This window comes from Asterias rubens, chromosome 2 (genome assembly GCF_902459465.1).
Source record: "Asterias rubens chromosome 2, eAstRub1.3, whole genome shotgun sequence".
Taxonomy (NCBI): Eukaryota; Metazoa; Echinodermata; class Asteroidea; order Forcipulatida; family Asteriidae; genus Asterias; species Asterias rubens.
This window is the reverse complement of record NC_047063.1, coordinates 6,330,402-6,343,215: the sequence shown is the minus strand read 5'-3', so window position 1 is coordinate 6,343,215 and position 12,814 is coordinate 6,330,402. Positions and strand designations below refer to the sequence as shown.

At 40.3% G+C, this 12,814-nt stretch overlaps 2 protein-coding genes and 1 non-coding gene across 3 annotated transcripts in view; 1 reads left to right on the top strand and 2 right to left on the bottom strand.

Moving 5' to 3' along the window:
* Positions 1-134: 134 nt before the first annotated feature.
* LOC117307231 (28S ribosomal protein S33, mitochondrial-like) lies at positions 135-4,024 on the top strand. The gene is made up of 3 exons (XM_033791916.1): positions 135-214; positions 1,187-1,415; positions 3,059-4,024. The coding sequence occupies exons 2-3, from the start codon at positions 1,207-1,209 to the stop codon at positions 3,162-3,164; spliced, it is 315 nt and encodes a 104-aa protein (XP_033647807.1). The 5' UTR covers positions 135-214; positions 1,187-1,206; the 3' UTR covers positions 3,165-4,024.
* Positions 4,025-5,735: 1,711 nt separating this feature from the next.
* Positions 5,736-12,814, bottom strand: part of LOC117307230 (ATP-binding cassette sub-family C member 9-like) — a 47,292-nt gene continuing 40,213 nt past the window's right edge. The window contains exons 28-32 of the mRNA XM_033791915.1: positions 12,313-12,421; positions 11,742-11,845; positions 9,088-9,221; positions 7,554-7,616; positions 5,736-6,672 (exon numbers count right to left, since the gene is read on the bottom strand). Coding sequence (XP_033647806.1) covers positions 6,535-6,672; positions 7,554-7,616; positions 9,088-9,221; positions 11,742-11,845; positions 12,313-12,421 — 548 coding nt within the window. The 3' untranslated portion in view covers positions 5,736-6,534. The remainder of the gene's footprint in view (positions 6,673-7,553; positions 7,617-9,087; positions 9,222-11,741; positions 11,846-12,312; positions 12,422-12,814) is intronic.
* Positions 6,989-7,061, bottom strand: Trnas-aga. Its single transcript has one exon. It is a non-coding gene; the product is annotated as a tRNA-Ser (tRNA).

Sequence of the window (12,814 nt, the reverse complement as noted above, 5' to 3'; positions counted from 1 at the left end):
AAATTGTGACAAATTAACACGAGACAAGACTAGTTAGTTACAGATCTCTGGAGTAGCCGTCCCAACTGTAACACTCAAGTTGGGACCAGCCCAACTACAGTTGGGACAATTCTGGAGTTGGGACGAAACACAGACAGAGTAGAGCAGCACAGATACACAGCAGAGTCATCAAAGCGTAGGGCAACATTTTATTTATGGCTTAGCTTGTTGAAAAGTAAGTATGACATAATAACTTGACGTGAGACTATTCATGGAGGTAGAAAATTAACTTCTGTTTTACTTCTATAGCCTATAAAACATCGGTAAAATTACAAAAGTGGCAATTTTCAAAGATTGCGCCCAACACTACTAACACTGTCCCCACAGTAAGTTCAGAGTTCACACTAACAGTACACTAACACTAACCATGGAGCAGACACAAATTCCAGTCTTGTGAGTTGAGTTGAATAGGCCTACATGTATCCTGCAACGTAAAACCAAAACTTTAAAAATTTCAACACACCATGAAGTGTAAGTGTTATTGGATAGATGATTTGAAAAAAAACCATTCAGTTTTTGATTGTGAATTTTTTTTCTGTTATCCTACTGAAAACACATGACACCAGGATACATGTATGTAGGCCTATTCAACTCAACTCACAAGACTGCAATTTGTGTCTGTTAGTGTTAACTGTTAGTGTTAGTAGTGTTGGGCGCAATCTTTGTAATTTGTAATTTGCGCGGTGTGTTATGTTTTTTTACAACGTATGTTTCATTACGTGACTGTTTGACTTTAAAATATTTGTAAAAAAGATTTGCGGAAGATGTTTGCCCTTGGCGGTAATTAACTTAAATAGTAATTAAGTATTATTAACTTTATCTCAACGGACATTAAATTATTGAGGAATCCACATTTTAATGAAGGTACTAAGTGACTCAGCTGATGGTCACTTCGTACCCCGCCCACGGTACGAAGTGACCAATTTGGTTATGGTACGAAGTGTCCAGGGTACGAAATGGCAAAGGTACGAAGTGTCCGACATCCGTGATTGTGAGATCCGAGTCTAATCAGTGAAGATTTGAACCAAAATGAATAATCCCGATGCAAACATAGGCATCTAACTAAATAGTAATATTTCTTTAAAAAATTGAGGAGTCTATTAATTTTTATTATTATTTATTATTAATTTATTACTTTTTGTTGCAGGTAGGCCTACTTCATCCATCATGACGTCTCTTTATGCAAGAAGAATGGCACGACTTAGTGCTCGTATTTTTGGTGATGTTTTCCGTCCCACAACCCCTCAATCAATGAAAGTGGTGCAGCTGATGAGTGAGAAGCCAAGAGAACATCGGACAGAAGTTGTGGAATATTATCCGCCTCATAATGAAGTATACAAATTGATGAAAACACTCAGATTTCTAGGTCTTTATAGGTAAGTTTATTCATCATAATAGATGTTAAATTTGCATCGAGGATAAAGAATATTAATTTTGGTTTTTACCCATACACCGATGTGTGTTAGCACTGTATACTCATCATGTCATGCAGAATAGGCCATTGGGTTGGCAAGCCTGATGCTTAATTTGTGGAAAGGGCAAGAGCAGCAAGGCATTTTCTCCATGTCGGTATGAGGAAATTGTAAATTTCTACTTTAGCATTTCAAGGGCGACAAGGCAATGACCAGGGAGGCAATCGCCTTCATTGCCTCCGCGAGGTATCAGGCCTGTGTTGGCATAGTGGTATCTCGCCTTGGTTGCCTCCGCGAGGTATCAGGCCTGTGTTGGCATAGTGGTATCTCGCCTTGGTTGCCTCTGCGAGGTATCAAGCCTGTGTTGGCATAGTGGTATCTCGCCTTGGTTGCCTCTGCGAGGTATCAAGCCTGTGTTGGCATAGTGGTATCTCGCCTTGGTTGCCTCTGCGAGGTATCAGGCCTGTGTTGGCATAGTGGTATCTCGCCTTGGTTGCCTCCGCGAGGTATCAGGCCTGTGTTGGCATAGTGGTATCTCGCCTTGGTTGCCTCTGCGAGGTATCAGGCCTGTGTTGGCGTAGTGGTATCTCGCCTTGGTTGCCTCTACCTGCGAGGTATCAGGCCTGTGTTGGCGTAGTGGTATCTCGCCTTGGTTGCCTCCGCGAGGTATCAGGCCTGTGTTGGCGTAGTGGTATCTCGCCTTCATTGCCTCTGCGAGGTATCAGGCCTGTGTTGGCGTAGTGGTATCTCGCCTTCGTTGCCTCTGCGAGGTATCAGGCCTGTGTTGGCATAGTGGTATCTCGCCTTCGTTGCCTCTGCGAGGTATCAGGCCTGTGTTGGCATAGTGGTATCTCGCCTTGGTTGCCTCTGCGAGGTATCAGGCCTGTGTTGGCGTAGTGGTATCTCGCCTTGGTTGCCTCTGCGAGGTATCAGGCCTGTGTTGGCGTAGTGGTATCTCGCCTTGGTTGCCTCTGCGAGGTATCAGGCCTGTGTTGGCATAGTGGTATCTCGCCTTGGTTGCCTCCGCGAGGTATCAGGCCTGTGTTGGCGTAGTGGTATCTTTCCTCGCCTTCTACCTCTAGGACCCCGATTTGAATCCCACCAGGGGTACTATGTGGATTGGGTTTTCAGTCCCCACTTGACTGCATGGGTTTTCCCATGGAATGTTTCCCTTAGGTTTAACTCCCACATCTAAAACTGAAACTTACTTCCTTGTCTTCTCCCCACAAGATTAGAATGTTTGCTTTACTGAGAATCGTTGACTTCACAACCAGAATATATATGAAAGTGGATTCAACCAGGGCCCGATTTCATGCTCTGTTTACGATCACCTTTTTTCCAAATTGCGCTAGTTGTGTAAGCATAGAATGCCTAACGTGGAGTAGGCACGCGCACAAGCCAAAATTCCCTGCTAACCTGTGAAATACGCTTGACGTAAGCGCAGAATTCCCTGCTTCTGCAAGCGCCAACTCATTACTGACGGTAAGCAGAGCCATGAAATAGGGCTCTGATGTTGTCGCTAACACAGTATCTTTACTTCTACGACTATTACATTTATGACTACTTAGTGAAATAAAATGTAACGATGGTGTTTCTTCTACTGACAGGGATGAACATGCAGACTTCAGTGAGGAGATGAAGAGAGTTGCTCGTCTGAAAGGAAAGGCACCTCCAAAGAAGGGAGAAGGAAAACGTGCAATGAAGAGGAAATGATGAACACTAAAGCTCACTGTATTGTATTCAGAAACGATCTCATCCAATCAGAGTGGAACTCAGGATATATGACCTTTACAACAGCCACAGGTGCAAAGTGTTGAATATTTCAGCACTTGACATTTAAAAACATTTTTTTGAGAGACCGCTTACCACTTCAAGGTCGGCCTACACTTAACAGTCACCGGAGGCACATTGTCACCTACTCCTGGGGCTGAAACAGGGTTATCCCCCTTCACAGTCCCTAAGGTTGTATCTCTATCTGTATCTGTATAATTACGCCAGCAAAAAAAAACATTTCTGAAGACGTATCACACCAGCTTGAGATGTAGGTGTGGGTATCATCCACCAGGAGGGCACTACCTTCCCAACCTTACAAAGCAATAATATGGTTAAAGCGCCTTGCTCAAGGGCTGTAGTGTCATGGCCAGGATTCAAATTCCCACTCTGCTGCTGACAACACCAAAGCTTGGGTTCGACACCACTCAACCACGACACGCCATAATTGATTTGTCATACATTGTTTTCTCTGCTAAATGTAAATGTATGTAGATATGACAGTCCCACCCAAGGATCTCAATAGTTCATCAGCGCTTTTATCAAGGCCAGTGACTTATGATTGAGTAAAATGAATGTACTTGATCTATCTCTAGTTGATTGTCCACATAATAACATAATAATAACAATATTGAAGTCTTATAAAGCGCACGTATCTACCAAACAAGGTACTCACGGCACTGAGTATATACAAACTTTCAGAAATATAGGTTATGCAGTGATTATTTCTGAGACCCAATTATTTAGCACCTTCTAAGAGTTTACAAGGTGCTACTGCGCATATAGCAGCCACAGCCAGGAACACCGGGGCGAACCCCTTCTCTTTTCGATAAGTGCACTGGTTCTTTTACTTGTGTTACACAACACATGGGACCAACGGCTTTACGTCCCATCCGAAGCAATGGGTATGTGTCTTACTTAAGGACACAAGTGTCACGGCTGGGGATTCAAACCCACACTCTGCTGATCAGAAACACCAGTGTTTGAATTTGGTGCTCTTAACCACTCGGCCACGACACTTTCACATGTATAGAGAGTATTGTGCAGTTGTTACTGCTAAGCCTTGTAACAATTCAGTATTGTTTACCACTTGAAGTGATGATTTCAAAATTGGTACCCATTTCATGGCATTCGCCTGTGCTTACCACAGAGTTTTGCGCTTTTAAAAGTGTCATTTTTAAAGAAAAATTGTATATATGTGGCATAAGCCGCAGACTGAATTCTGTGATAACCAGCGGCATCAAGTTGGTCCTTGGTGCCTGGTAAATTGAGCTTAGAATTAATAGAACTCTTTGTTTGGATCAGACTTTGATAAGTGAAGGTAGTTTTTGTGAATCCCAAACCATCCGAAACATTGTATCCAAATTCAACTATAAACTTTGATTATTCTACTCAGTTTACATTCAACAGCTATGTATGTCTGTTGGAAAAAACAAAGTTAAGCAGTTATCAATATTTATTTGGTCAGACTCACAACAAAATGTTTTCAATAAAATATCTTGTTTTATTTTGTTGCTACAAACCTAGAGAGTGTTTCTATCACTTTGCATAAAAATACACATTAAACCATTATCCAAACAACTTTTGAGATAAGCTGTATACACCACCATTCATAAGAGAAAATTTAAATTTGTCATTTAGCTTTTGATAATTTACAAGCTAATCAATAAAAAATTCTTTGGTACAAAAATTGCGTCTAGATGTGTTTATTACTCGTTCCCGGGAATAAAAAATACATCAACTTAAAGGCACTGGTCACAATTGGTAATTACTCAAAATACGAGCAATGGAGAAACAGCTCCCTCTGCAGTAACTTAGTTTTTGAGAAAGAAGTAATTTTACACTGAAATATTTGAATTGATATGAGACCTCAGCTGAGGTCTCAAAATCAAGCATATGAAAGGACATAGTAAGTTTACCAATAGTGTCCACTGCCTTTAAATCAGTTTTAAAGTTGATTGTGAAACTAAGCTGAATAACAGAAACAAAAAAAAAGGTAACTAGTGGGTATCTATATGACATTCCCAAATATTTACACATAAGTCAATTGTTACAAAATAAGATTTATAGTTAAATGGTTAAAGAAATAAAATAGATTAACACAAAATTATTAAAGCAATCAACAACTTACTTATTAAAAAAATAAGACTTGTTACACTTCTTCTGGCTATACAACTAAGTACAATAGGAGAAATACACATTGTTAGCATACTTAGGCAGTACGAGTTATTATTAATCAATTTTAGATCTCTTGATCAACTGTGAAAGACTTTACATATTATAAAAACACTTCAAATAAAAAGATGCATATATTTGTTTTTGGTTTTTGTATACATAACTTCTATTTTGTATATGACTAAAGGCCCGAGCCAAAGGCGAGGGCCACGACAACGATCCTGCAAAGTTTTAAAAGAACGTTTAAGAACGAGTCACTACTCTCTTATTCCCATTCATAAATGCCCTTGTAAAACGACGTTAAAAAAATACAATAATAGACTCTTTGACAGTATTTTTTTCAATAACTTTGTGAAGAATCTTTCTGATGCGCGTGGGTTGTGTGTACGTGCGCGCACTTAGAAATAGATTATGCGCGTTTGCTTAGAAAAAGATTACGCGCATGCTTAGAAATAGTTTACGCGCTGTTACTAATAGCTATGAATTGCGCGTTCCACGCAACAATATTGGCGTACACGCGCCCAACACGCAGAAGCCAGCTGGTTATAAACAGCTCCAGCTGGTCATTATCAACTGTTTTATACACCCCCACATGACGCGCTCTCCACCAATAGGAGTAGCGATACTGTCTGGGGTATTTATGAATGGACATTAATGACAACAGATTTTAGATCATGGTTACCAGAGATGGTTGTAAAAAATCATAAATCTGGATTCTCGTCCATTTGTTACAACTAAATATACCTTAAGCCTTATTCCCAATGGTTTTTGTTTTGTTAAAGTACTGCGACTTTTCTGTAAAATGAAAACATCAAATCGAATGGGGACGCTTGGTAAACCGCCCTCCCTATCAACTTACCGGTACCGTGATGTCATGGATGTAAAACTAACGGGTCGAAAGAGGTCGCGGTCGCGGGACACTTTCGCCTAGCCACGGTAACTTAACAGTGCCGCTAAAAGTACATTGGGAACAGCTCTAACCTGTTATCCTACTGCGACCCAGCTGTACCATGCTATGCATTGTTGCGAAGAACGAGTTTATGTGGGAATGCAGAATTACACCAACGATAACTTTCCCCGTAGCAGCGGAATAAAAAGTCCAATGGGAACACAGCATTCGAGTGTACCGGTAGTTACTTCAATGAGTGGTGTTAACCAGTGCAGTAAATGCACTGTTTTCATCGGCTAGAAGATTAGCTGGAGTATCGTGCTCAATAATTCTCCCTTGCTCCAAAACCAGAATGATGTCCGACTCCAAAATGGTGGATATTCGGTGCTGAAATTACAAAATTTATATTTTTGTCACCTTGATGATTGAAAAAGAGTTACCCACGAGTTTTTATCGGAGGTCATGAATTTTCAACACTTCAATAGCTCAGGATTCAGGAAGCTCAATGATTCATGACGGAATAATTTGGGAAGGAATGATTTAGTATTTGCTGTAAAATCAGATGGCGTATACTTTAAATAGATGTTAAATTTGCATCGGGATAAAGAATATTAATTTTTTGGTTTTTACCCATATACACCGATGTGTGTAGCACTGTATACTCAGTACTTTCCCCGAGTCCTGTGAAAAAATCACAGGCATTTTACTCGGGTGGGATTCGAACCCACGACCCTTGCAATTCTAGAGCAATGTCATACCAACTAGACCACCTAGAAAAGAAAACCAAAAAAATTAATATTCTTTATCCCGATGCAAATTTAACATCTATTTAAATCGTTTGCAGTACCCGCTGCTAAAACATAGGATTCGAACTGCCTCTAGCTACCGGGCAATCTAGGTGGTCTAGTTGGTATGACACTGCTCTAGAATTGCAAGGGTCGTGGGTTCGAATCCCACCCGAGTAAAATGCCTGTGATTTTTTCACAGGACTCGGGGAAAGTACTGAGTATACAGTGCTACACACATCGGTGTATACTTTGTTAATTTTGGGTTTTCCCCTTACACTCTATAGGCCTACTAGGTACTTTCCAAAGCTCGGTGAAAAACAAAATCACAGGCATTTTACTTGGGTGGGATTGGAACCCATGACTTGCAATTCCAGAGCAGTGTCTTACCAACAGAACTCGGGGGAAGTACCGAGTGAACAGTGCTTACACACATAGGTGTATATGGGTAAAACCAAAATTTATTAAATATACTGTACTTACAGCAATTGTGAGAACTGTTCTGTCAGCAAATGCAGTAGCAACAACTTCTTGTAACATTTTGTCCTATAAAGTAAGAGAAATTCAAGTTGTACGTTCAGCATTAGTAAAGGAATAAAATTAAAGACACTGCCGTCGATTTCACAAAACTCTTCCTAACTTAAGTTAGGACTTAGGACGAGTCCCAACCCTGCACTGTAGCATGCAGACCTTAAGATTAATCCTAAGAACTTGAGATAAGACGAGTCCTAACTCTTTGTGAAAACAACGGCTGGACACTATTGGTAATTGTCAAAGACCAGTATTCTCACTTGGTGTATCTCAACATATGCATAAAATAACACACCTGTGAAAATTTGAGCTCAATTGGTCATCGAAGTTGCACTACTGAAAGAAAAAAACACCCTTGTCACACGAAGTTGTGTGCTTTCGAGGCATGATTTTGAGACCTCAAAATCTAATTCTGAGGTCTCAAAATCAAATTCGTGGAAAATTACAACTTTCTCAACTACAACTACTGAGCCATTTCTTACAATGTTTTTTACGAACAACAGCTACCCATAACTTGATATCAAGTGAGGTTTTATGCTAATAATTATTTTGAGTAATTATACATGTACATGTACCAATAGTGTCCACTGCCTTTAATAATATATGAATGAAATATGAGCAGAATTATCTATATGTACTGTTTGGATGCATTGCTGCTTAGCATGAAGTCTTGATTATATAAAACCACTAGAAACAAGAGATATTACACCTGACAGGCGCGCCAGAGTTGCGTCAAACCAAATAGATTAGGAGCCACTCTAGGTCGACCCAAATAAATTTTGTTTTCAGGTTCAAATTTTAGGTCTCATGACAAGATTGAAGTCTGAAACCAAGACACTCCAGAGTTGCTACAAACAACTGCATCAGACGATCTTTCGTCGTCCAGTGTGTCCTGAGTCGCTCTCAACTGTTTCTGACTTCACACTTTTCATGTACTAAATTCAATAATATGTTTCGGCGTGACTCTAGAGTGCCTGTCTGAACCGGTTGTTCCAAATTAGTTTATCATGCATAAATACATTAGACAGTTTCGCTACTCCTATTGATGGAGAGCGCATCACGTGAGGGTGTTTGAGGGTTGATAGCTGGAGCCGTTTTCAGATAATTATAGATGCATTCTACGCGCTAGTCTTGGTGCAAGACGTTTCTCTTTACGGGCGATGAGGGCGCTGTTGGTGAGTTGGCCGCAGTGTGTGTGAAAGGAAAACGAGAAACCTCTTGCACCAAGACTACTACGCGCACAAATGCATATCCGGAAAACTGTCCAATCAAAAAATGCAACACACGTACAGCGCTCAAGGATGTCGGAAAACAGATAAGTTTTACAGAGTTTATACTTTATTATGCCTTCGGCTCAGGCCTTTATCGCACGGCCACGACCCTGCCGGTTTTAAACAGCAGTTTAAGCACTGGTCGCTACCCTTTTATTCCCTTATTTAATCTTCTTTCATTAATTCTGAGTATTAATATGGAGTGGAATTCTTACCGTGTCTGTATCAATAGAAGCTGTAGCTTCATCCATGATCAATATCCGTGATTTACGGAGGAAGGCACGAGCTAGACAGAAGAGCTGACGCTGACCCATGCTGAAATTATCACCGCCTTCAGACACCTTGAAATCTAAATCATCAAGATAAATCTTATAATACCATCCAGTTCGTAATCTCCGCTCAAAATCCAAGTCTCTTTTATTTGATGGGGCCAGGGGTCGATTTCACAAAGAGTTAGGACTAGTCCTAACTTAGTCTTAACTATTTGTGAAATCCACCCCTGAGCTTTTGCAGTAGCAGCACAGTATTTTGAATAGTCTTCTGGAAAACGGCCAACATTTAATTCATTTAAGACCAAGCTAAAAACACATTTATTTTTGCGGTAGCCTGCAGTATTTCTTTCTGTATCAACTAAACTTTCCTTTATGCACTTAGGTAGGATTTGAAACTTTGCTTGGTGGAAATACGATATGGAAAGGTTTGCGGTAATGACTATCCCTAATAAGTTGGGGTGGTTCTGAAAAGAACCGTTGGTTTCAACTCAACGTTTCGATCGGTATGCTTTAACTGTCTTTGAGGTCGTTCACACGCCGTACTAAAGTTGGTCTAAGTCCACTTAGACCGGTTCGGGTTCAACTTTTGTGCGTCTGAACGCAAAAAAAGTTAGACCGGATCGGGTCTAAACCCCAAAACTTAAACCGTCCAGCGAGGTGGTCTAAGTCTAAACCAGTTCGGGTTTATCTTTAAACACTGCGTGTGGACAGAATGACATCCGGTTTTAACTCGCAACGGACGACCCATTGTGTGGTTCAATGCACACGCCCAGGACCCGGCGTGCATGTACACGGTTTCTGTTGCTTACCGAGTTGGCGAAACCCTCTCAATCTGTGTATGCAGTTTAACAACGGCCCACGCCCATGACTTATTAAATTCTGAAACAAAATTATACTTTCCAAGCGTTTTTTGTTGAGTGTCCCTACAATAAATTGAAACTGTTTTTCATACTACGAGCGCAGCGAAGGAGCATTTTTTTAATGCTTCTCACATGCACAGCGCTGCCATCCCATAGTGATCACTCTTTGATATCCCATAGTTATCCATCACCGATCCCGTGGATGTGCCTTTCTATTGCCGTAACCGTTACTCTCGTGCTGTACTTTCAAATTAGGAGAATGAACTGCCGTGGTTGCGAGGCTGTGTGTAGGGGAAATTCCCTTCGCCAGCAATGACCACACGTTGGGAAGTTGGGAAAATACTGCAAAGTACATGTATTTACGCAACTTGCACGTGTGTAGTTGTCTTTATGAACGAATCGGAATAAAAATCGCGGCAACAGCTTTTGAGAGATCGCAACTTCCAATTGATTGAGGTACAAACTAAAAGTATTAATTAAATCGGAAACGTGTTCTGTGTCATGGAATATGGATAATATTTTGGTGAGTTTTCTCGGCAGTTTGTGTCAATATTTTGTTTGTTTAATTATTTGTTTTAGAGTCGTGTTCATGTTTGTTTTAAGTGCCCACATCCTCCCAGCGGGAAAACTGTTTTCCGCGTCATTTTTAATATGTTCTGATGATCGTCCAGGGCATGGGGCACTCGGTATCTCGGCATGCTCGGTGCGTGAATCTGATGAATAAAACCGGATGTTAGAGCAATGGGGTCGCGTCTGCTTTGACCTCTTAAAACCGAAGATAAACCAGATCAGGTTTAACTCTGTGCTGTCTGAACGCAATGCGTTTTTATTTTTACGACCACCCCCCGCTGCTCGTAAAAGTTAAACCGGTTCGGGTCTAAGTTAGTGCGCTGTCTGAACATACCCTTTATGTACTTACTAACTTGTATCTATTGTCTATCTTTAACTTCTCTTTGTTTTCATCTCAAAGCTTATAGAGACTTCTCTGTGATTGTGAAATGCGCTATACAAGAATGGTTAATGATTATTATTATCTACTGTTGATTGGACTCAGGCTTGGACAGAGTCATTAGCAGTTCTGTCTTATAGAAGGCATCATATTGAATCATAACTCTGTGTTAAAGACAATGGACACTTTGGTCATTGTCAAAGACCAGTATTCTCACTTGGTGTATCCCAACATTTGCATACAAAGTATCGTTTGAAGCTTTGAATGGTGTGGAGAAATAAGAAGGAGCTACAAATAAACAAATCCTACATATATATACTTCAAATCTTACATATATATACAAATAAACAGTAAACTTGCGGGTACAGTCATGTGTAAATCTCATATGAGTGAGTGATGGCTCTGAAAAGAGCCAGTTTGGTCTTGACGTTTCAAACAGTATACTCTGCTCATCTTAAGGAGCATAAAGACGAACAGAGTATACTGTTGGAAGCGTGGAGACCAAACCGGCTCTTTTCAGAGCCAACACTCACATGGTTGTACCCGCAAGGTTACTATTTATTTATAGTTCCTTCTTATATGGATACATGTATAATAACAAATCTGTAAACATTTGGTCACCAAAGTTGCAAAAGAATAATGACAAAAACAAAGCACCCTTGTTTGTGTTGTTGCAAAGATTTATTTGTGCTGCAGGTGCCTAAAAAAGACCACTTTATAAGATACTTTGTGAGAAGTACTGCAAATTGAAAATGTTGGAATGAGATATAGTAGAGAGGGAGACCAACCTAGTGCATCTTGGAGATCAGTCACTACATTCTTGAGTTGAGCTATTTCTAGAGCAGTCCATAACTCAGCATCACTCAAGCTCTCTGATGGATCTAAATTCATTCTGAAATATAACAAGGATTCAATAAGACAGTTTCATGCACAAGGTGGTCGCTAGCAACTGCCAACAACAAATCCACACCCCAATGGCTTAATCATTTGATGCCCTTAACCCCTCGGCCATGAAACCCTTTATTTCTTCGCCAAACACCGTTAATCAAGACACTAAAGGCTTGTCTGAATTCCTTACAGGAAACTTATTTAAACTTTATTGTTAATAATCCCAGTTATAGACCTTATACACATGACATCATTACAGTAGGGCGCCCTCACCTAGAGGTCAAACTGAGGTTGTTCATTGGCCAATCCTGTGCGCTGCGCGGACAAATCTGCGCGCTTTGATTGTTTCGCCACCATTTTACCTCTTAGATGGCGGCAGGATGATGTCAATGCATAAGGTATATTGTTAATAATCCCATTTGTTCTTCAATATCCCATTTATTGTTAAATATCCTATTTCATAATACTGACCTGATACTGCCATTAAAGAGAACAGGATCTTGAGGTATGATAGACAGGCGTTTTCTTAATGTAGTCAAACATACACATTGGATATCTATTCCATCTATCCTCAATTCACCTGTTTAGTGTAAAAATCACAATACAACAAGTTAAATCAAGAAAATCCTGACGATGACTAGAGCAAGCTTGTCGAAACGCTGAGACCAATTCAAGACTCCGCGGTAGTGCAGTTAATTACGATACTATAAGCTAAAGTAATAGTCCCAGCCCATTTTTATATACCTTCCGCCCGGGTAGTAGTTAAAAAGCAGGACAGTTCTTTTCAGAACTGAGAAGTCTCCCAAACATCTGATAATCTACTCCATGGTAGTAGAATAAAGAAAGACAGTTTTTCTAAGAACAAACTCTACCTAGCACATGGTGTTACCACAAACCAAATATATTAATCAAGAATGGTTGACAAACCTGAGTCTTAATTCCTATGCAATCTTGCTCTTAACAGATACAAGAT

Bases quoted from the DNA above. Each gene is read 5' to 3' on its own strand.
- LOC117307231 (XM_033791916.1), top strand. From the start codon at position 1,207: ATGACGTCTCTTTATGCAAGAAGAATGGCACGACTTAGTGCTCGTATT. The intron at 1,416-3,058 runs GTAAGTTTATTC...TTCTACTGACAG, and splicing joins AGATTTCTAGGTCTTTATAG to GGATGAACATGCAGACTTCA.